The 24,936-nt window shown below is 40.1% G+C and overlaps 1 protein-coding gene and 1 pseudogene across 2 annotated transcripts in view; both read right to left on the minus strand.

Annotated features, from left to right (window-relative positions):
- The window catches only part of ZMAT4 (zinc finger matrin-type 4), a 341,252-nt gene that overhangs the window by 101,133 nt on the left and 215,183 nt on the right, over positions 1-24,936 (minus strand). For both annotated transcript variants that reach the window (XM_057537356.1, XM_057537355.1), the window contains exon 5: positions 22,205-22,432. In XM_057537356.1, the coding sequence (XP_057393339.1) occupies positions 22,205-22,432 (228 nt within the window). The remainder of the gene's footprint in view (positions 1-22,204; positions 22,433-24,936) is intronic.
- Positions 5,428-8,373, minus strand: LOC103001921 (BAG family molecular chaperone regulator 1-like; annotated as a pseudogene).

The raw sequence follows: 24,936 nt of genomic DNA on the forward strand, positions 1-24,936 counted from the left end.
CAATGAGGTATCACCTCACACCAGTTAGAATGGGCATCATCAGAAAATCTACAAACAACAAATGCTGGAGAGGGTGTGGAGAAAAGGGAACCCTCTTGCACTGTTGGTGGGAAGGTAAATTGATACAGCCACTATGGAGAACAGTATGGAGGTTCCTTAAAAAACTGAAAATAAAATTACCATATGACCCAGCAATCCCACTACTGGGCATATACCCTGAGAAAACCATAATTCAAAAAGACACATGCACCCCAATGTTCATTGCAGCACTATTTACAATAGCCAGGTCGGAAGCGACCTAAATGCCCATCAACAGACGAATGGATAAAGAAGATGTGGTACATATATACAATGGAATATTACTCAGCCATAAAAAGGAACAAAATTGGGTCATTTGTAGAGACATGGATGGATCTAGAGACTATCATAGAGAGTGAAGTAAGTCAGAAAGAGAAAAACAAATATCGTATATTAATGCATATATGTGGAACCTAGAAAAATGGTACAGATGAACCGGTTTGCAGGGCAGAAATTGAGACACAGATGTAGAGAACAAACGTATGGACACCAAGGGGGGAAAGTGGAGAGGGAGTTGGTGGTGGTGTGATGAATTGGGAGATTGGGATTGACATGTGTACACTGATGTGTATAAAATTGATGACTAATAAGGACCCACTGTATAAAAAAATAAATTAAATTAAATTAAAAAATTTAAAAAAATATGCATGAAAAAGAATATTAGGAATAAGCTTAACAAAATGGGTGCAAGACTTGTACACTGAATACTGCAAAATATTATTGAAGGAAATTTTTCAAAGACCTAACTAAATACAACAGATCTTGTATCCATGGATTGGAAGACTTAATATTGTTAAAATGACAATATTCCCCAAATTGAGCAACAGATTCAACACAAGCCCTATCATATCTTAGCTCTCTTTTTTAGAGAAACTGACAAAGTGAATTTCATATGGAAATGGAAGGGGCCCAAAATAGACAAGATAGGCTTGAAAAAGATTAAAGTTGGAGCACTGACACTTCCTGATTTCAAAATGCTACAGTAATCAAGATTGTTTGGTACTGGAATACAGATAGACATACAGATCAATGGAATAGGATCTGTAGTCCAGAAATTAACCCATACATTTGTAGTCAATTGATTTTCAGAAAGGATGCCAAGACAACTCAATAAGGGAATAGTTTTTTCAACAAATGTCACTGGGACAACTGGATATGTATGTGCAACAGAATGAAGCTAAAAACCTACCTCAAACCTATAACAAAAATTAACCCAAAAGGGATAAAAGACCTAAATGGAAGAGCTAAAACTATAAAACTCTTAGAAGAAAAAATTGGGGTAAATTTGTGACAATTGGATTAGGCAATGATTCTTTACATAAGATACCATATATATATATATATATATATATATATATATATATATATATACACACAGATATATATGTACATACACATATAAATTAAACAATCAAAATTAAAAACCTTTGTGCTTCAAAGGATACTATTAAGAAACTAAAAAGATAACTGACAGATGGGAGAAAAAAACTGCAAATCATATATCTGATAAGAGTCTAGTATCCAGACTAAATAAAGAACTCTTACAATCCAAAAATAAAAAGACAACTCAATTAAAAACTTGGTAAAAGATATACACAGGTATTTCCCCAAGAATATATGCAAATATCCAATAAACACATGAAAAGATGCTCAATGTCATTAGCCATTAGGAAAAAGTAAATCAAAACCACAGTGGAATACCACTTCACAGCCACTGAAATAGTTAAAATCAAGCAGATAGATAGTAATAAGTGTTGACCAGGATGCAGAGAAACTGGAACCCTCATTCATTATTGGTAGGTATGGAAAATGGCAGAGTCAATTTTGAAAACAGGTCTTTAGTTTCTTAAAAAGTTAAATGTAGAGTTACCGTATACCCCAGCAATACCACTCCTAGTTATATACCCAAGGGAACTGAAAACATATGTTTATACAGAAACTTTTATGTGAATGTTCAAAGTGGTATTTTTCATAATAGTCAAAATGTGCAAACAGCCCAAATATCCATCAATTGCTGACTGTATAAACAGAGGTGATCTATAAAATGGAAGATGATTCAGCAATAAAAAGAATGATGTACTGATACATGCTGCAGTATAGATGGACCTTAAAAACAGTATGCTAAGTAAAAAAGCCAGACACAAAAGACAAATATTGTATGATTCTTTTTATACAAAATGTTCAGAATAGGCAAGTTCACAGAGACAGAATGTACATTAGTGGTTGCCAGCAGCTGGGGCAAGGAGAGAATGGGGAATAACCGCTGATGGTACGGGGCTTTATGGGGTGAAGAAACATTCTAAAATTGTGTTCACGGCAGCACAACTTCACGAACACACTAAAAGTCACTGAATTGTATACTTTAAAATGGTGACTCTCATGACGTGTAAATTATGTCTCAATTTTTTAAAAAGAGGAATTAAAAAGAATCATATGTAATTTTTAAAAATTAAGGGAAAAGTAAGCCTGTTATGCTAATCTACATATTTAATATGCCTGGTGATTTTCATTCCGTCTTGAGGATCCGATTTTCCATCTGGTATTTCTGTACAGCCTGAAGAACTTCCGTAGCACTTCTTGCAGTGCAGGTCTGCTGGCAACAAACTCTAGTTTTTTGTTTATTTGAAAATGTCTTTGTTACATCTTTATTCTTAAAGAATATTTTCACTGGTTGACAGGTTTGTTTATTTGTTTGTTGTTGTTTTCTTTCCAGGACTTTGAGGAGCTCCCCTGACTTCTGGATTCAATTTCTTTGTTTTAATCAGCTATAATTCATATTGTTGTTGCTCTCTGTGTGATGTGTACATTTTCTTCGGCTGCTTTTAAGATTTTCTCTGTATCTTTTGTTTGCAGCAGTTTGACTATGATGATCCTGGTGACTCAAGGTATGGTTTTCTTCACATTTATCCTACTTATGTACATTTGTTTCTGTCACCTATGTTAGACTTTTTGACATTATCCCATGCACTACTGTGGCATTTTAATTTTTTAAATATATTTTCTCTGTGTTCTTTAGATTGGGTCATTTCTACTGATATAAATTCAAGTTTGCTGACTCTTTGTTCAAATCCAATTGGTCTTATAAACATATCCAGTAAATTTTTTTTTCACTCATTCTCCAAATATTTATTGAGCACCTAATATTAACCAGACAATGTGCTTGGAATACACTGTTAACAAGACAAAGAAGCTCCTTAACCCAAGGAACTCACAGTCTAGCATAAAGGCAAATATTAATCAAATAATCCCACAAATAAATCATCATAGACCATGATAAGTGCTGTTTTTCGTAAAAAGTCATGACAAGCTGTGAAAGGATATCACCTGGGGCTTGATGTTCTCAGACAGTAGTAGGTGAGGTTTCTCCATGAAGAGACATTTACGTTCTGAAGGATGAACAGGAGTCGCCTAGGACGGGGGTAGGGGTAGGGGAAGGATGGCGTGGAACTGTCCAAGCAGAGGAACAGCGTGTGCAAAGACCCCAGGGCGGGACAGGGTACAGAGCACCTGAGGGCCTGAACTAGACCGGAGTGGCTGACAGCAGAGAGCAAACAGGAGAGTGGCCCGAGATGAGAAGGGCGCAGGGTAAGGACCTTGGCCTTTATCCCAAGAGAAATGGGGGCCATTGAGGTTTCTAAGCAGGGGACTGACATGATAAGATGTGCACTTCGTGATCACTCAGTCGCTCTGTGGAGGACGAACTGGAGTGGGCCAGAGGGGGAGTGCAGAGGCCAACATGGGAGATAAATAATGAGGGGGTGTGAGCAACCCCATGTCAGGTGGGAGGCAAACTGGTAGAGATTAAGGACATGGGCTCGGAGTCAAGCTGCCCAGTTTGTGTCCTGGCTTTGTCTCTCTATGATCTTGAGCAAATTACCTGAGCTCATCTCTAAAACAGGGAGAGTATCTGTCTACCTCCTAGACTGTGTGAGGATTCAATGCCGAATACACCTCAAGAACTTAGAATGGTATCTGGCACACAGGAACGTGCTGTGGCCCAAGGCCACACAGCTACTACCCAGAAACAGAGAAATACTGGACTGCTCTGATCAAAGTTGGGGGTGGGTGGGCTGGACCCTGAGCCCCGTCCTCTTGCCCACCCCCCTTACCACCACCTTGTCCCAGGTCCCACCCACGCAGCCCTAAATTCCCGGGACTTCACTGATGCCCTCTCTGCGAAATAAGGTTGGCCGCACAGTGGCCTGTTGGAAACCTGTCTCCTGGGCACTGTGTGAAAAATGGGGTGACAGCAGCTGACCCGTCTTAAGAGTTCCGGCACGCAGGGCCACTCTCAACTTGATAACATAGCTAGACTAGAACCTCAGAAGGCTTTTGCTTCCCATACTTCATCTGCCAAAAATAAAAAAAATTCTAAACACTCTTCTGCTTGCTGACGTCTATATAAACTGTTCTATTTTTTAAATAACAACGAAGGGGGAAAGGCCACAAAACAAACAAACACAGCCTCGAAGGAACTCGAAGGAAATGTAGATCTCAGAAGGGTACGGTTGACAGACATGCCTTTGAAGGAACTCCTGAGAAGTTTACAGTGGCCCTCACTACCTGCCTGCTTTATTACTCACTCTGTCTCCCCCTGACCCGGGAGAACTCTGGTTCTGATCCGGTTTCGACCAGAGACTTAGACAACTCTGGGTTCTAACCTCCTAGAGATTTGCTTGGGGACAAGGAAGTCCATGGATCAACCACAGGCCCCAATCCAGGAATGGCCCCCTGAGACCTCAGGCCGGTGTCTGGTCAGGGTCACTGGGGGGTGAAGACAGGGTCTATGAACCCACAACCCAGCCAGCTGTTCCAGAATTAGGTCACAACAAGAGATACTTGGACTCCCTGTGTGCCAAACACCTGTTCTGAGCCATTCCCAACATTCCTGACCAGACTCAGAGCCTCCTGGTGATTCTGGTTTACACAGATGGGACTATGGGATCGTAAGGGCAAAAAGGCCTCACATATCTGAAGACCAGCATAGCTGATAAACCCAGAACTACCCCAGGACAAATGAGAGCTCTCACCATCCCAAAGAAAGCATCCGAAGGTCAAAAAAGCCGGGAAGACTTGGGCAGGGGAGGCCCCCTCCAGACAAGGTGGGCTGCTGGACGTCACAGATATACAGAGACGGAATGAGAAACTGACAGGGGCGCTAAGATCGTACAGGCAATACTTGTTCACCGAGAGCGCGTATAAGAGAAGGAAAACTGGCAATCGTCCAGTTGTCCCCAGCAGCCCCGGGGAAGGCGCTTAACTGCTGATCCAGAGAGGGCAGAGCTTGTGGAGCTGTTCTTCGGGGCAGTCCTGCCTTCTCTGCCTCACCTCGGTGAGTCAGGGTCAACTTTACGACTGCAGTCACTCGGTCTCCTGGCCGATGTTCGGCCCCCCTGCGCCGCACTCAGCTAGGAACGCCTGAATCCTTTTCACCAAACCCTTCCTTTTTCATTCTACTGTCTTTGCGATCTTCTGGCAGAATCAGTGTGTCAATCTCTTCCAAAATCTTCATGAACTGCTCGCCTATGGAGTTTGCAGAGAGCTTCAGCTTGCAAATCCTTGGCCAGAAAACGCTGCTGGATTCCAGTAAGCTCTTTCCTCAACTCCTCCAGTCGGTCAGCTATCTTCTCCACAGACTTCTGCAAGTCTTTCAACTTCTTTAGTTCAACTTCTTCCTCCCTCGGGACTGTTCTTTTTCCCAGTTAACCGGCCACCGTTTGGTATTCCAAGCGCTGACAATGGTTTCTCCATTTCCTTCAGAGATCTCCCCTTCAGTATGAGTTTCTGGAAAGGCAGCGGGACCCCTCTGATCTCTGCAACAACGTGGGCCAGGTCTTGGACCATTGGTTCACTACAACCCTCTTGCGGGGTAACTTACAGATCGGGCTGCGCATTGCTGTGGGTGCCGGTCACGCGGAGCCCGGCCGCCGCCTTTTCCTCCCTCCGGGCCGAGCGAGGCCGTGCTTTCCTCTTCACCCGCGGGCTGCGAGCGCAGGCGGCGGCGTCCCTTGTGGATGCCGCACGCCCTCCGGTCCCCCTCCGGACGGCTGATCGCTGGGAGGGAGGCGGACCGCGCTCGGCTGGGGGCACCGACTGGCGCAGCTCCGGGCCCGGCCAAGGGGCGCGCGGAGCCGCGCTCCGCCAGACCCGCCTCCAGTAAATTTTTTAATTTGAATATTCTGTTTTTCAGATCTAAATTTTCCACTTGATTCTTTTTTGTTCCTGTTGCTGAGTAGATTTTCTATTTCCTATCTCATTATGACTGTGTTTCCTTCTACAGCCTCAAGCATGTCCATTAGCTGCATCAGCTCAGTGTTAGTCTGCACTGATTGCTTTTTCTCTTAAAAAATGGGTCATATTTTCCTATTTCTTCATAGGCATGTGTATTAACTTGGTATCTTATCTGGACATTGTGAAATGATACACTGTGTAAACTCTGCATTCTCTTATATTCCTCCAAAGAGTACTGATTTTTAAAGAAGGCAGTGAATTTAGCTGAACTCAAACGCTCCCCAGTTGTGTGTGTGTTGCAGCACAGGGTGGGGAGTAGCAGTTGAAATGGGTGCTCAGGCCTTTTAGCCTTTGCTAGGATGTTTGGAGTTGGCCTCTTGGAGGTGTTGCTTAGGTGTCAGGAACAAGTTTAGGCAGAGTATAAACACAGAATTTGAAGCTTCCGCTCTATGGCTTTTCTTTCTTGAATTTTTCCTCCACTTTCTAGTGCCCTTGTCCCCAAGAGCTCTTTGCTCTTGTTTTTCAGGCCATTAAGACTGTGGGCTTTTATCTGAGCTTTAGCCAATCAGCTTGATGCTGGTCGAGGTCAGCCCTGAGGGAAAAAGCCACGAAAACTGGGAAACTCACTGAATGTTGTTTGTTTCTTCCAAGTATTCAATTCCCTCAAGTTCTCACCTGTTTTTGAATGTTTGTTCTTCATTGCCTTCAGTTACATGAGTTTTATATACTGTCCAGAGTTTATAGTCTTTATCAGTGGGAGGGTTGATCTGCCAAGAGTTATCCCACTATTAATGGAATTGGACCCCCATGATTGGGTGCAACAATCGTGAATTCCATTCAAATAGTAACCACACTGGGAGAAAATGAGAGACAATTAGAAACAATATATATGATCAGTAATCACGTATGTATGTGTGGGGACGTGTGTGTGCATGTGTGTTGTAGAGGCCAATGACCACTGACTCCACTGAAGAACTTTTATGTCTAAGGGCTGAAAATTGGAAACTTACAGATGTGCACTTGAAATTGAGGGAAGGCTACAGAACAGAGATGAGATGAGGGGATGAGTAAGGAGATGAAGTTGGCATTGACCTTTAGGGGTTGACAGAAAATCTCAGGTCTTAGGGGACTAAGTCAGGGTGCTCCAGAGTTCTAACTGTGTTGGTTTGCTTAGAGCTTCAAGTAGAGATATAGTTTGTTCAGACTCAAGCCAAACAGTAAGAAAAAGCTATTTGCTAAGACTACATACCTGAATCAAGTCTTTACATTGTGGTCCAAGTGCAGAAGCCCATGGGTGGTCAAAAAGAATAGAGAGGGAGCAAAATAAAGCTCTTCCTTATGGGTCCAAGGTAGGGTTAGTTCATCATAAAAACTGGTCTTAGACAATCTGTACCAGATCCTATTCCAGAGGTTCAGCTGTCCACACCCCAAGCACATGGACTTACAATAAAGTGTTCCTCTGTGGTTCAGACGGATGGGATGGAAACTAGATGGAAGGTGATACTAAGGAGACATTGTGGATGACCAGCCCAACACCTTCACTGTATAAGAGAGGAAACTGAGGCCCAGACAGGTGAAGCGACCCATCAAGATCTCCCAGCTGCTTAACAGAGACAGGACTCAACTCCAGGGTTTCTGTCTCTTGAGTCCATTATACCAAACCTTAATGAGTAACCAGGACTTTGTGAAACCACAGCTCCCACCAAAAAAAAAGGGTTCGTAGTGAGCGATAGATGCCCCTCTTTCACACGTAACGGCATAAAAACTCAAGACTCTTATTTACAAAACAGCAGTGCTTGATAACTCATTTCAAATCAGTTAACAGTTAGCCAGCTGGTATCAGTGAAAAGCGATGCCACTTCACTGGTCCATTAGCTATTTTAGTAAATGTAACATTGGCATACTTTGCAAAAATAGACTCCAAACTCAAGTTATGGCATATTTTTGTTCATTACCCAGGTCTAAGAACCCACTTAGCTAATGGAGGCATCGTACATACCTTCCAAATAGAAGATCTGTTTTGGTAAATAACGTTTCTACTGGCAGCACACCACCAGCCTCCATATTTCTAAGGAAATCTTTAGTTTTATTATGGTATATGTTTAAATGAAAATGTTTTCTCCAAGATTTTAAGGAAAATTTTCCCATGTCATACAGTAAGGACATGTAAATCATTTGGGAATTTTAAATACATTTAAAAAAATAATGTTAAAATGCTTGTTTTTCCTATTAAGCGTGGAAATTTCCTGAACTCAAGGACCGTGTCTTGTTCATTATTGCATCCCAACATCCAGCATGATAACATATAACACAAACATAATAATCACCTAATAAGGATTCGTTGAACAACCAGTGGATGAATAAATGAAGAGATCTTTCTTTCAAGTGATTCCATTAGAGCAAAGCATCTATAGGATTGACTGTCTCCATTTGCATGTAGCAGTTTCCACCCTGGGCATATAGCCATACAAAGGTTCCAGACACAATTTACCAGGATGCCTACTGCTTCTTCCCTTACATCAACCTCAACTATAAAATCCCCATTTTCTTGAGGAACTGTTCACATGAGATGATAATTGCCAGTAGCAGAAGCTGTTTGAAAAAGAGATCGAACGTGTAGAACGCACTACGCTTTTGTGGGTGTGTTTTCCTTCCTGTATCTCTATGCATTTATGTATGCAGGATACACCAGAGATTTTCAGGTAAACAGCTTTTCAAAATATTGCTGTGGACTTCTTGAAGATGTGAGAATGTCTTTTATATTTCAGGGCAATGCCATCTATGCCAGGGTTTATCACAATGCTTGTTATACGCTAAGTGCTCATTAAATATTAGTCAAAATAAGATAGTGAACGAAAACATCAGTCAGTAGGCTCTCCTTTGAGTAAACCTGACATTTGTATACCTTAATCTCAGTTCACAATCCACTTTATAGAATCCCATCTATTGCAGAAAATTAGGTCTATCGGTAGCAGCTTTGAAAAAAATCGACACTTATGATTACTTTTTTGCGTGGAGTTAAAGCTATAACTTTAGAAACAAAGAAAAGTTTCCCACTTGTTAAAAGACAGGTTTCTCCTGATTTTGCATGTTTTCCCAAAGCATCCCTTATTTTGTTGAATACAAAGCCCAACTAACAGAGCCACTACCAAAGCCCACAGCTATTTAAGAGCCAGCATGGCAGGTACGTGTTCCCAGAACCTTAGGAAAACACCATGCTGAGCTCTTGTAAAATACGATCTCTGTTTTTGGAGCTTAAACTAAACAAGAGAGACCTTCAATCAATACTGAGGAAAAGCCTTAGAGCACTGAGGAAGGAAAGCATCTTCACATGATACTGTCAGCTTCCTCAATGTAGCCAAAATTGGCAACTAAAGAACACTTAAGTGACCTGGATTTTTGGTGGGTGTGTTTTGATGTTGCTTTTGCCCTTTTCTTGGTCAGCATCTCAAAACCAAGGATACTGTCTCCATGTGTCAAATTTAAGGCTGTTTCCAATGTATTAGCCCACTCTGAAATTAGAAATCCGAGCAGCTTTGTAGTTCTCTGTTTGATGAGTTTGCCCACAACGCATAAATGGAGACAGAATGATTCCGTTTGAAAAGCCAAGCTCGTCCATTCTGGAACCTAGTCCGTGACAATGAAGAGTTAACCCAGCTTCTTCAGACAGCGTTCCATTCATTCGCTTCATGAAGAGCAATAATGGACCAAAATCTGTCTCGGCTGAAGAAAGAATGGCCCTACAGGATGTAAACAGACTGCCATGAATGTTCATCAGCTACATTTCTTGTTGGATTTGAGAGTGAACAGAAATCTGAGTCATTACTCATATTACTCATTAAATTTCTATTTTCCCTATGAGTGTTCCCAAGGCCTCGCCAAGATGTCTTTGAGAATTCTAATGCTCGGACTTCTCTTCATTTGGCCGACGTGGGGAAGTCTGCTGACCAGTGCAAAGAGAAATACATGTATCTTTCACTGGTCCCATTTCTTCCCTCCCCCTGCTGGACCTTGGGCCCCTCCAGGCCTTCACACTGCATCAATTCTATCCAGTATCCTGGCCTCCTGAATCCCCCCATTACAATCCATCACAGAGTTATCCCCCTAAAGCACAGATAAGACCGGTCATCATCCTACTCAAAAAAAAACCCAAAAAATGTCAGCGGCTATCAAATAAAGTTCAGCTTTGCCTGACATGTAAGGCTATTTATAATTTGGTTCGGATCTGTCTTCTCAGCTTTATGTCACTAACTCCAGTGAACTGGATTGCTAATCGTGCTCATACTCCTGCCATCTCTCTACACTTTTAGTTATACTGATCCCTCTTCTCTAAAGAAACTGGTCATCAGTTTCCACGTGTCCTGTTCCTAACTCCAGGTTGGAAGTCATTGTTTCCCTACTTTCAATTCCCAAGGCATCATGCTGGAGTGGCTTTTAAGCTCTGATTTTATTTTTTCATATTTTGTGTTATACTTATTTCAATAAATGTATTATTTTGCTCTCCCTGCTCTCCTCAAGACTTTAAATGCTTTGAGATTGGACGATGAGTCAGACATTTCAATATTCTGTAAATCTTTAGGCACAGAGCCTGGTACATAATAGATACCTAGTGAGTATGAGTGAGTGAATGAATGAAAATGATCTCTTCCATATCACCCTATTTTCCCACTCCAGTAATATGACAGGAACACGAGCCATTTAAGCAGTTTAATTATCTAACCCAAAATATGGGCTCTGAACATCAGAGCAAGTCTAGATGCAACAGCTGAGGTGTCAAAACACATTAAAAATAATGCAAAAACAACCAGGTGTAAGCTAAGCTGAGCATTTTCTTCTGGCACCTCTTCCCCTACCATTCAATTGTTCTATAATTATCATATCTGCTTAAAGGTCCTATTTTCTGCTGATTCTCAACTAGATAAATACATACAGCTTTCAGAGACTGAAAATATTCCTATAAGGAACGAACTAAGGCTTTTGTTTTAACTTATTAAATGGAATAAAAATGCACCTTACTTGACATAGTAATTTTTTATCAAGTATTCAGCACTGGGAAATGTTCAATCATCCGTTTGAGACCCATAATTCTGAGTGCACCAGAAAAACTGGAGTTCGTTAATAGGAGTGAGACCACTCAAATCCTGGGCATCCAGTCAGGACCTTCCATCAATGATATGTTGTTTTGTACACTGTAGGTGATACAAAGAATAAGAAGGTATGGACCCTGCCCTCCAGAAACTTTGACAAGACCACGACTGGGTTAAAAGTATCAGGACAGATAACACCAAATGCCCAGCCCTGGGATTCGTGCTTCAGCAGAAGGTTCTGACGGTATCTGGGCATGCAGTTAAGACTCAATCATGGGCAGGCCCTGCCTGTACATGGAAGCTGCAGCTGTCAAGGGCTCTGGAGGACCAACTGTCCACCAAATTCTGTTGAATTCACATCCAATTTGTTCCTCATTTTTTCCCTTTACTGATATTCCTGCTGCTACTACTTTCTTTAGCTCAAGTTGGCATAATTTCTCACTGGATGAAATTAGTAGCCTCCCAATAAATCTCCCTGCCTCCCATCCAATTCCCTTCTAATCCAGGCTCCACATGGCTGTCTGTAGACATCTCTTTCAAAAATACAAATATCAACATGTAACTTTCCTGCCAAAAAATCTTTAAGTTACTCCCCATAACCTTCAGGGTTCAGTGGAAGTATTCAACTGCCGCCATGATCTGACTGTTTCTCGAGGTGCTTCTCCCATTAACCCCAAAAGTGGCCTTCAGCTCCAGCCATCCCACACAGTTCCCCCAGGGGGCGCTGCTGTCCCCCCAGCTCGCAGGCCTTTGCGTGGGGTCTGTCCTCAGCCTGCAGTGCGGTCCCACTCAGCTGCCTGACCTGCACATCTGCCAGCGCCCTTCAAGGTCCACCTGACGCCTCTGATCGCACCATCTGGGAGTTCCACCTCCATTCCCACGCCCACTGCCACCTTCACAGGGCTCTTTTACTTGCTCACTTAAACAAGGCTCAATTCAGTGGCCAGAATCCTCTGTTCTGCAATGAAGACTTCAATGGGGATTTGGTAGGCCCATTTTCCTGTGAATAAACTGCCCAAACATGCCTGTATGCACCTAATGCATCTCTTTCTAACTCCCCTGCTCTCTTTCAGGAACCAACATGCTCTTCCCGAGCTTGGTTTCCTCCCCAAGACTGTCAAGAAATTTCAGTTCTCCCCCCATGCCCCTCACTCCCCCAAAACTATTAAAGAGACCTTGATCAGTATGACTTTCATACTAAAGGAACTCCAGAGCTTTTTCTTAGTCCTGAAAACCATGAATGAATGATGCACCTCTGGTCAGAAAGGGCTGCTACCCTAAAAACCTGCTTGTGATTTGAGATGTAGCCCTGAACAAAGGAAGCAGGTAAAGGGTGCGTCCCCAGGAATGACAGGAGCAGGACCTGCTCTTGGACAGAGGGAAGAGCCGGTGACCCAGAATGGAAATGAACTAAGCCCTAAAGTAGAGAAAAGGTGGAACATTTGGATTCACAAATAAAATGAGATGCAAACACCTGGGTGCACTTAGAATAAATCACAACTTCTTCCCATGACCTATTAAGATCTATGCAGTGTGACCTCATCTAGGTCACAATCTCACTTTTTACCCCTCTCCTCTCATTAGTTTCAGGCCCTCTGCCCACCACAGGGCCTTTGCACCTGCCAGCACCTCTGCTTGAAGGGGCAGGTGCTTCGTGTCTGGATCCTTCAGGTCACAGTTCAAAATGTCAGCTTCTCTGAGTGGTTGTCACTAACTTTCCCATTTAAAGGAACACACCTCCCATTAGCACTTGTCACAGGGTTAATGTATTTTGCTTGTTTATTTCCTGCTTCTTCTCCATAGGAACCTTCTCTTCTCACTCACTGTAGAATCTCCAGCACTTTGTGCTTGGTACCAGGTAGGAGTTCAATGTTAGTGGAATGAAGTGGAAAATAAATGAAAAAATCAAAGAAGGCATCAAAGAGGAAATACACCAACACATAACAAGCTTTCTGTTTCTAAAATCTTGACCTCGAGTCACCTGATCAGAATTTCTGTTTCTATCATCTCACAGGGAGATTAGGAGCCCACGAGCAAACTGTTAACTCCAATTAATTTGCTCCCCAAAACTTTGGAATCCCCAAGCGTATTGGAGTGGCCATGTCTTAAGGGAAAATGGTTGTCAGATGAAGGAAGGATTGTTGAAAACTCAAATGGAGATTCTCAAGCAACCTTTACCTGGGAAAGTGTGCCCTGTCTTTGCCGATTCCCGCTGTCACATCCATCAAGTCTTGGGCAGAGGACCTCAGAGAAACTATTTTCTGTTGACCTGGTTCTCATGAGAATAGGCAGAAATCTCTATCAGATTTTTTTAATGAAATCCTTGACTTGTGTTTATTGCATACATGAATGCCTCCTGTGGATAAGATGTTTTCCACTCCAAAGTCTACAAAGGGTATGACAGCACAGTATTTGTCACATGGGTCGGGTATCCACCTGCATTCTGATTGTGGTGGTTTAAAAATGTCCACGTGTTCTCTGGTAGTCCCCTCTTCAAAGGTGGAGTTGAATTCCCAACCACCCCTTGAATAGGGACTGGCATTGACTTCTAACCAACAGAAAGTGATGGAAGCGAGGCCACGTGACCTTGGAGCATCCTAAAAAGGATGGCTTTCACCTGAGGCTCTGTGGGAAGCCAGGGTCCACAGCACAAGCACCTTCAAAACTCCTGGGAGAGGCCCAGGAGGAGAAAAACAAAGGCCTCCTACCAACATATGAGTGACTCACATTTTCTTTCTTCTTTTATTTGGCTTTTGAAATTGACATTCCACTCTCCCCACTCTCTCCTTGGATACAGTTAGGTAAGTTTTGACAAACAAACTCATACAGCCACGAAGCCATATCAAGGTCCAGACAAGTTCCACAACCCCCCAAATCCCCTCTTACGGCCCCACTGTAGCCAACCCCTTCCCCTCACCCCCAATGACCGGAAACCACTACTCTGTTTTCCAGAATGGAATGAGCCACCTTTCGAAGTAGAACTGCAGCCCAGGCTGACATCTCAGTTGCAAAGTGATAAGAAACCTCAAGCCAGAATCACCTAGCCAAGCCACTCCCAAATTCCTCCCTGGAAACTTTGAGAGATAATAAATGTTTACCATTTTTTAAGCCACTAAGTTTTGGGGTAATTGTCACACAGCAATAGTTGCACTTGTTGCCTTTGGAAACTGTTCATTTTTTAACGTAGAGTGCCTTTCCTTCCTTGGTCTTGGAGAAGCCCCAGTGCCCAAGTCCCCTGCACAGGTACCTTAGGTGACCTGAAGGTGGAGGAGGGTCACTGAATGATATGACCAAGCTGTCTACTGCCTGCCACGTGGGCAAAGGCCAAACTAATATTAAGTGGAACCCACTATCATCTGAAAGTCCACAGCAGAAATAATTCAAAAAGTAAATCTCTCTCACTCCAGTGTTCTGCCTGTTTTGAGGAAAGTCTGCTCATTCCCACTCACATACCACTTTTATGATTTGAAGTCCTAGGTAAGCTTCCTGCAACCCCTGTAAATGATTCCCCATTCCCTCCAATAAAGGCAGAAGCTGCATTACAGAGGGAGTCATCAATTCTAGCAGCCTCTCTAGAAATAGCTTTCTCTTCACAGAATTTTGCTTCTCAATCCCAGGCCCCTGGGAAAAGTGAATATGATTTCTTTGCCTTTTCTAGATTCTCTCTAACTGAGATGTAGTCATGAAGGTGGGGAAAACTCTATTATTAAAGTATAGGATGTACCCTGTAAATCATTCATTCCCAGAAAGCTGAGAGTTGAACTGTGCCCATTCTATACTTGAATTCAAAGAGGGTTTTATACTAAAATATATGTAAGTTCCCAAACTTAAATGTTTTGAAACAAAAGAGTTAATCATCAGAGTTCTAGTTAGTCAATGAGGAGTCATTGGAAATGGATGCACCTCCAATCAGGAGCCATAACTTAGAAGGGGACAGTTACTCCACTTCTCTGGGCCCCAGAACCCTGCTCTGTAAAAACAAGGGGCATAATTCATGATGTTTGATGTCCTTTCCAGCACTGTCTGCATCTGATGCTCAGAAACATTATGAAATTTTCAAATGGATTCTTTTGCTCTGTTTTCGTTTCCTCCGAAACAATGAAATAACTGTGCATTTTCTCATCCTAACACTTTTAAAAGACTAAATAATAAAGGTCTGCAAAATGAATATTCTATTTTCACTGAGCTCTAAATTCATAATTTATACTCTCCCTGTTTCTAAATAAGAAATTGCCTTATATCTGTGTTTTATGCTAGCAAGAAGAAATTAAACTACAAAGAAAACCTCTAAAGCACTTTCTGTCCATTGGATTTTATAATTCTATAATTCAATAACTTCCTTTGCTTTCTACATTGGACTCCATGTTCAGAAAGAGGTGGCCGTTTCTCTTATTAAGCTAAAACTTGGAAGTAGAGACAGATGTCATCTATTTTCTGGAACAAATATCACTAAACTTGAGTCAGGAACCAGGTTATTCATATTAATAACTATTTAGGCCAATCCCATTTAAAATCCCTTGTTAATCTACAAGAATAATTTCCTTTTTAAAAATTTGATTTGCCACTTGAAGCAAAGGAAGGCCAGAAAGCTAATATGGTTCTGTAGAGTTTCCAATGACTAAATAGTGTGGATACCAAAAAAATACAAAAGGTACAAGGTTTTTTGGTGCTATTAAATTATATACAAATAATAGGTAGAAAGTTATGTGTAGGTCACTGGAATCAAGGTCAATGTATAAAAATTAATTGTATTTTCTATATGTCAGTAAAAAACACATAAAAATGAAATTTCAAAAAATATAATTTATAATAGTGTTAAAGAGCACAAAGTACTCAAGGATACATTCAACTAATAATGTGTAAAATCTTTACACTGAAAACTACTTAATAGTGCTGATAGAACTTAAAGAAACAAGTAAATAGGGAGATATATGATGAAAATAGGGAGATATATGATGTTCATGGATTGTAAGATTCAATATTGTGAGTCATTTAAATAAATCTCCCCAAATTGATCTATAGATTAAATGAAGTCCCATTCAGTATTCCACCAAACTTTCTATGTAGAGACTGAAAAACTGATTATAAAATTTATATAGAACTGTGAAGGATTTAGAACAGCCAAACAATCTTGAGAAAAAAGAACAAAGCTGGAGAACTTGCACTACCTAATATCAAAACTTCTCTAATGCTATAAATAAATACAGTGTGGTGTTGGCATAAAGATAGACAAATAAATCAATGGAACACAATAGGTTGTATAGAAATAGACTCACACATAATCAATAGATTTTCAAAAGAGGTGCCAAGATAATCCAATGAGGAAAAAAAAATAATTTCAACAAATTTGCTGCAACAACTGGGTAAATATCTAAAAACAAAATGAATTTCAACCCCTTCCTCACACCATACACAAAAATTAATTTGAGATACATCATAATCCTAGATATAAAAGCTAAAATTATGAAACCTGTAGAAGAAAATATACAAGATTATCTTTGATCATGAGTGTAGGCAAAGATTTTTTAGATGGGACACAAAAAGCAATGATTATGAAAGAAAATAAAGAGAAATTATACTTTCATAATTCAATAGTGTCTGCTTACCAGACATTATTTAAGAAAATGAAGAGCCAAGTCATAGTCTAGGAGAAAATATTCACAATGGGTATACCTGACAAAGGATTTGTATCTATAATATATGAAAACCTTCTACCTATTACTCAACAATAAGGCATGGTACTGGCACAAAAACAGAAATATAGATCAATGGAATAGGATAGAAAGACCAGAGATAAACCCACACACATATGGTCACCTTATCTTTGATAAAGGAGGCAAGCATATACAGTGGAGAAAAGACAGCCTCTTCAAATAAGAGGTGCTGGGAAAACTGGACAGCTACATGTAAAAGAATGAAATTAGAACACTCCCTAACACCATACACAAAAATAAACTCAAAATGGATGAGAGACCTAAATGTAAGGCCAGACACTATAAAACTCTTAGAGGAAAACATAGGCAGAACACTCTATGACATAAATCACAGCAAGATCCTTTTTGACCCACCTCCAAGAGAAATAGACATAAAAACAAAAATAAACAAATGGGACCTAATGAAACTTAAAAGCTTTTGCACAGCAAAGGAAACCATAAACAAGACGAAAAGACAAACCTCAGAATGGGAGAAAATATTTGCAAATGAAGCAACTGACAAAGGATAAATCTCCAAAATTTACAAGCAGCTCATGCAGCTCAATATCAAAAACACAAACAACCCAATCCAAAAATGGGCAGAAGACCTAAATAGACATTTCTCCAAAGAAGATATACAGATTGCCCACAAACACATGAAAGGATGCTCAACATCACTAATCATTAGAGAAATGCAAATCAAAGCTACAATGAGGTATCACCTCACACCAGCCAGAATGGCCATCATCAAAAAATCTACAAACAATAAATGCTGGAGAGGGTGTGGAGAAAAAGGAACCCTCTTGCACTGTTGGTGGGAATGTAAACTGATACAGCCACTGTGCAGAACAGTATAGAGGGTCCTTAAAAAACTAAAAATAGAACTACCATATAACCCAGCAATCCCACTACTGGGCATATACCCTGAGAAAACCATAATTCAAAAAGAGTCATGTACCACAATGTTCATTGCAGCTCTATTTACAATAGCCAGCACATGGAAGCAACGTTAAGTGTCCATCGACAGATGAATGGATAAAGAAGATGTGGCACATATATACAATGGAATATTACTCAGCCATAAAAAGAAACGAAATTGAGTTATTTGTAGTGAGGTGGATGGACCTAGAGTCTGTCATACAGAGTGAAGTAAGCCAGAAAGCAAAAAACAAATACTGTATGCTAACACATATATATGGAATCTAAAAAAAAAAAAAGAAATGGTTCTGAAAAACCTAGGGGCGGGACAGGAATAAAGATGCAGATGTAGAGAATGGACTTGAGGATACTCGGGGTGGGGGAAGGGTAAGCTGGGATGAAGTTAGAGAGTGGCATGGACATATATATATACACTACCTAATATAAAATAGATAGCTAGTGGGAAGCAGCCACATAGCACAGGGAGATCAGCTTGGTGCTTTGTGACCACCTAGAGGGGTGGGATAGGGAGGGTGGGAGGGAGACGCAAGAGGGAGGAGATATGGGGATATATGTATACATATAGCTGATTCACTTTGTTATAAAGCAGAAACTAACACACCATTGTAAAGCAATTATACTCCAATAAAGATGTTAAAAAAAATTAAATAAAGAAAGAGGCAGACAGCCAATTTTTTTAAATAGGCAAAAGAAATGAACAGACATTTCACAAAGGAAGACATACAAATAACCAACATTTTAAAGTGTTTGACATAATTAGTCAACATGGAAACACAAAGCCATAATGAAATACTCTCCTACACCCACTAGAATGACTAATATTTGAAAGACTGATAAAAACAAATGTTGGTGAGGATATGGAATTCATATATGTTGCTTTAGGGTGTGCAAAGTAATGCAGCTACTTTGGAAAACATTTTGGCAGTTTCTTCTTCAGTTAAAAATACACCCAACTTATGACCCAGCAATTCTACTCTGAGGTATTTAACAAGAGAAGTAAAAACATCTGTCAACAACAACAACAAAAAGGATGTTCATGAAAGCCTTATTCAAAATAGCACCAAAAAAGTCAAGAGGAGACTGGATAGACATATTGTGGGGTTTCTGTCTAGAAGCAAACCACTCAGTGATAAAGAGTAAGGAAGGGGCTACTCTGCTTTTTATGCAACAAATGGATACATTTCAAAAACAATATGAGAAGCTAGACACAGAAAAATACATACTTTCTGTGCCAATTGTATGAAATTTTAGAGCAGGCAAAACTAAATTTTGGTGAAAAAAATAAGAAAAGTGGTTCCCTGGAATGGGAAGTTAGGATTGACTGGGATGGGGCACGTGGGAATGACGTCATGATGGAAAAGTTACGGATCTTGGTAGGAGTGTAGGTTACACAGGAGTTTGCATCGTCAAAACTCAGTGAGCTATATAACACTTCATATCTCTGCCTTTCACAATACATAAAATATACATGGTTTTTTTAAATTAGAAGAAAAAATCATAAATAATTTCTTGTAAAAATTATTCAATCAGGATCCCTTTGAAATGAAAAGGATTGCCATGTTAAAAAATGCAGGATTTTAGGTGATTTTTAAATTCTGCTTTCTCTGTTTATTCATTCATTCAGCAATTTTATTGAGTACCTACTCTGTGCCTGTCACTGTTCTAGGTGTTTTTGAACACATCAATGGGCAAAGCAGACACAGATTCCTGCTTTCAAGTTGCTAACAGTCTATAGGGTGAGTAGGGAGAAATCAGGAAAACCATAATAACCTGGTAAATGATGTAGAGTTTAAAAAACTGAGAAGTGCTGGGACTTCCCTGGTGGTCCAGTGGTTAAGACTCCACACTTCCACTGCAGGGGGCACAGGTTCGATCCCTGGTCGGGGAAGTAAGATCCCACGTGCCACACAGCCAAAAAAATAAAATAAAATAAAATAATTAAAAACTGAGAAGTGCTAAGAAAGAGAGGAAGCCTGTGACACTGCCATACTCCAGCTGCTTGACACCAGTTTTTTAAAAGTTATGGGTATGCCTGTATTTACTGGTTAGCATTTTTGCCTTTATTAATTGATCGATCATGCACTAGAAGCGTTCCAGAAATAGGAGACTGTGTGTGTGTGTGTGTGTGTGCGCGTGTGTGTGTGTGCACGCGTGCGTGTGTTTTAAAACATGCTAGGTTATCACCATTGCTTTATTCCCTAAACTTTTGCAATATTTAATGCCTGAATACATATACATCAAGATGTCACCTGGGGTGGGTGTAAAGGTCGGTTTCAAGGACGCTGTGTTCAATGCTAATCGCATTTGCTACTGAGTCAGAATCACATTGAGTTATCAAGTCCAAGAGCAGCCTTTTTTGCCTTCGGGATAAAAGACAAACCACTCAAATGTTACAGAATTCAGACGCCCAAGTCATTAAAGATGTGGTTGTACATAAAAGATGCAGCACTGATAATTCAAAACAGACAAGAAGAATGTGCTCTAGGAATAATTCTTCTACAAGTCATAATATCTGGCACAAAACATAAATAAAGCCCTATTTTCCTCCTTCAGTGCCTGCCGTGAAGGAGTCGCTGAGCTGACTTGTTATCTGCCAGGAACGGCGAGTCATGGGGAGGCCTTCAGCTAAAAAATACTCCTCCTGTATTTTTAACAAGACCGAGACTGTGAACACAAGAAATTCCCCAGCAGACAGCAATAGTACCAACAATTCAAAAGTATTTGCAACGTGATTATCCAACATACTGAAATATGAAGCTCCATGTTGTTTCTCTATAGCTAGAAAACCTACACAAAAATAGTGTTTTTGCTCTTTGCTCCATCTGCTGTTTTTAATCATTATCTTGGAAAAATCAGTCTCTCATCAAGCTCCATAGATCTCCTAATGGACCTGCAGTCTTAAATCTATGCTGTATGATAGGATTCTTCCATGATAATCTGTTCATTCGCCAGCGACAGCTTATGTTTTCCTCTCTTTTGCCTAAACATATATGATTCTGCTCACATGGGATGCCTTCTCACCTGCTAAAAGACCACCCACCTTTCTAGTTCCAACTCCAGTCATTTTCTTTGGTGAAGTCTTCCCCAACCAACATAATCAGAAGTGACCTGTCCCTCCTCTCAGGTCACACAGCAAGATCTTCTGTCCCATTTATTTGATCTAGAATTATACCAGGTTATTTTCCCTTGGAGGCTCATAGCCTGGTAAGGGTAATAAGATTTGCAGGCTCTACATACCGAACCCAGCTCAAACCCAGGTTGCATTCTCAGAACTGACTTGTAAATTTTGTTATTACAGCTATTAAGATGGATGATCTCCTGGCCAACTCCTAAAAGTATACCTAAACCATAAAATATCTGAGGTATAGTAGAGCACCCTTTGCAGAATTATTTTTCTGAGAAAATGCATTTCTACTTCTACACTGCCAACATCAGTTGATCAAAACTGTTTAGGTGATCAAAAAATGCTTAAATGGTTGTTGATGATGAAATATTCTATTAGGTTCCACAGAATGGTATGTGGCTTCCTCAGGAATCCATAGGACTGACCCTCACCTTATGACTTCCAAATCTCCACTCAGCAACTTCTGTAAAATCTCACATGAACTTCAAATGCTCCATGGTTTCCATCAACCGAGAAAATACGTATCAGATGGGGGATGGGGGGAGCCAGGTATTGATTCTATAGTGGTCCACAGCACTGTCTTACCTCAGCTTCCTAGATATGCCCATGAAAAGGCCTTGGGCTTAATTTAATCCATGAAATGGAGCCAATATGTTGCTTTGTTTTGGCTGAATTCATAAAAGCACAAAAGTTTAAAATTAAGATAACACCATTTGGCCTTTTTTGCATCGCTCTTGTACTGCTCATGTACAAAAGCATTCATTCCAGAAGGTGTTTAAAGATAAAGCAGAAGGAAAAACTCTGGTTCATGAATGGGTGGTTTTGATCTGAAACATAGTCAATAAAAATATGGCAACCACAAATACTTTGAAAGAAAGGAGATGGCAAAAATTCGTTTTCTGTTCATTTCCTTTTCCTTCTGTTCCTTTCGGAGGATCCTAGAATTGTCCTTAGTAAGCAAAGCAATAGGAAGAATCATCCCAGTTTATGAAAACACAGTCCTTTCTCTGAAAGCCCAGTTCTGTGGCAGAAATCAGAAGAGTTTCTCTTACCTCTTAATTCCCCCGTATCCAGAGTTGTCCCAAGCTGTTCTAACAAAGCAACTCTTGCTGCATTCTTTTTGTGTTTCTTGCCATCATAATGCTGCTGGGCCATCAGAGGATTGTTAAACCAGGCTGCACAGAGCCCACAGTATCTGTCTGAATCTCTTCTTTGATAGGGAGATGAGACCACTGGAGCAGTGTCCACCCTCGGAGGTTTAAGTGAGCTCAGAGGCGTTGCTGGGGAGAAAAACAACCAGAGAGAACCACAAGCCACATTAGTCCCTTCCTGAGTGAACGTGTCCTCAACAGCTGAAGATGAAAGGGTCTCCCGTTGATTCTAGAGCTCAAAAATCCAAGAATTTACTGAGATTGGGAAAAATGATCTTTGCCAGCCTTTGTTTTTGAAGTTGGGCTACAATTAAAAATTCCTAACTTATTGCGATCAAAGTTTGCAATTTGTTATGGTCCCATCTGATAGGTCAGGAGACCATCCTTTAGGAGGAAAGAAACGTTTTTAAAAATAAAATCTCGGAGGTAAGGGAGTGATTTATTAATCAAAGCCAAAACTTGAAGTAAACATTGAACAATCACGACTTGAAAGATTCTGAATGAATTAATTAAACATCTGTGTGCTATAGATGGAAATAACTAGTAAGTAAAGGATTTGCCAAAGTGATAGAAGCAGATCTGTCAGTTGCATGGATTGTACCAATTGACGAAATCATGCTAATTTTATTGTCAGTTATTTCTGTTTATTGTGAGAGGTTATTTTCAACCCATACCTGCTAAAATTGACATTGAAAATACAATATTTTTTTAAAAGACCAAAAGACAAACACTATAGAGCAGATGTTGCTTATCTAAATGAAAAAGACATACTATCACTATTTTGAGATTGCACAGCCTCAGCTATTAACACATTCCATTGTGAGCTTACAGTTATTTTGGGTCCAGGAAAAAAAAGAGAATCTAACTTGGAAGAGTTTACTAACAGAAAACAAAAATAACTTTTTTAATGCATTACAACATACAAGTTGCTTTCATCTTTTCAATAACTATGAGTTGGATTACTATCCTGTTTCTCAGATGATGGACTTCAGAGATGCCAAAGTTTTACTGAAGGTAAGGTAACTAGTTACAGTAAAGGCAGGACTCCAAGCAAATCCTTAATTTCCAAGACCAATATTCCTTTCAATACCCCTAAGAACTCTTTTCATACTTCTTAATAAGCAAAGGGATTTTTTTCTAGACCTCAGTTATCTTTGTATTTTATATGGGACATAATTTAATTTTAGAAAAAAATTCTGCTCCAAATCTTTTGGAGAAGAAAACAAATTTAAATTCTCACATGGCCCGTTAGTCATCATGCAATATAGCAATGCCTTCTGTTTTTTCTTTGTCTCTGTGATGTGGAATGCAGCTGGCAAGACTATGAAAATTAGGGTTATTCCAAGGAAAAGCTGAGATCTGGAACCTCAATAACAAATTAATGAACCATCTGATCAACTCACTAAGCTCTCAAATCACTTTTATGTGGATTTTATTTTTAGATTAAATAACTGATATACCCACAGCCAACACAATACTCCATGGTGAAAAGCTGAAAGCCTTCCCACTAAAATCTGGAGCAAGACAAGGATGCCCACTCTCACTGCTTCTATTTAATATGGTATTGGAAGTCCTAGACACAGCAATTAGACAAGAAAAAGAAATAGAAGGTATCCAAATTGTAAGGGAAGAGGTAAAACTGTCACTATTTGCAGATGACATGATACTCTATATAGAGAACCCTAAAGTTTCCACCCCAAAACTATTAGAACTAATAAATGAATTCAGCAAGGTTGCAGGATACAAAATTAATATACAGAAATCTGTTGCATTTCTGTACACCAATAATGAAATATCAAAAAGAAAAGTAAAAAAAAAAAAATTTAAAATCACGTCAAAAAAATACTTGGGAATAAACTTAACCAAGGAAGTGAAAGACCAATATGCTGAAAACAATAAGACATTAATGAAGGAAGTCGAAGATGATTTAAAGAAATGGAAAGATATCCCATGTTTTTGGCTTAGAAGAGTCAATATTATTAAAATGGCCATATTGCTGAAAACAATCTACAGATTTAATGCAATCTCTATCAAAATACCCAGGACATTTTTCACTGAACTTGAGCAAATAATCGTAAAATTTATATGGAAGCACAAAAGACCCCAAATTGCCAAAGCAATTCTGAGAAAAAAGAACAAAGCTGGAGGTTTAACCCTCCCAGACTTCAGACTACACTACAAAGCTACAGTAATCAAAACTGCATGGTATTAGAACAAAAACAGACATGAAGATCAGTGGAACAGAATAGAGAGACCAGAAATAAACCCACACACTTACGGCCAATTAATCTATGACAGAGAAGGCAAGAATATACAATGGAGAAAAGACAGTCTCTTCAGCACGTAGTTTGGGAAAGCTGGACAGCTACATGTAAAGCAATGAAAATTAGAATATTCACTCACACCATATGTAAAAATGCACTCAAAATGGTTTAAAGGCCTAAATGTAAGACATGAAACCAAACAACTCCTAGAAGAGAACATAGATGAAACACTCTTTGACATAAGTTGTAGCAATATTTTCTTGGATCAGTCTCCCAAAGCAGAAGAAATAAAAGCAAAAATAAACAAAGGGTACCTAATTAAAAGTTTTGCACTGCAAAGGAAACCATCAACAAAATGAAAAGACAGCC

Source organism: Balaenoptera acutorostrata, chromosome 21, assembly GCF_949987535.1.
Source record: "Balaenoptera acutorostrata chromosome 21, mBalAcu1.1, whole genome shotgun sequence".
In the NCBI taxonomy this organism is placed as follows: domain Eukaryota; kingdom Metazoa; phylum Chordata; class Mammalia; order Artiodactyla; family Balaenopteridae; genus Balaenoptera; species Balaenoptera acutorostrata.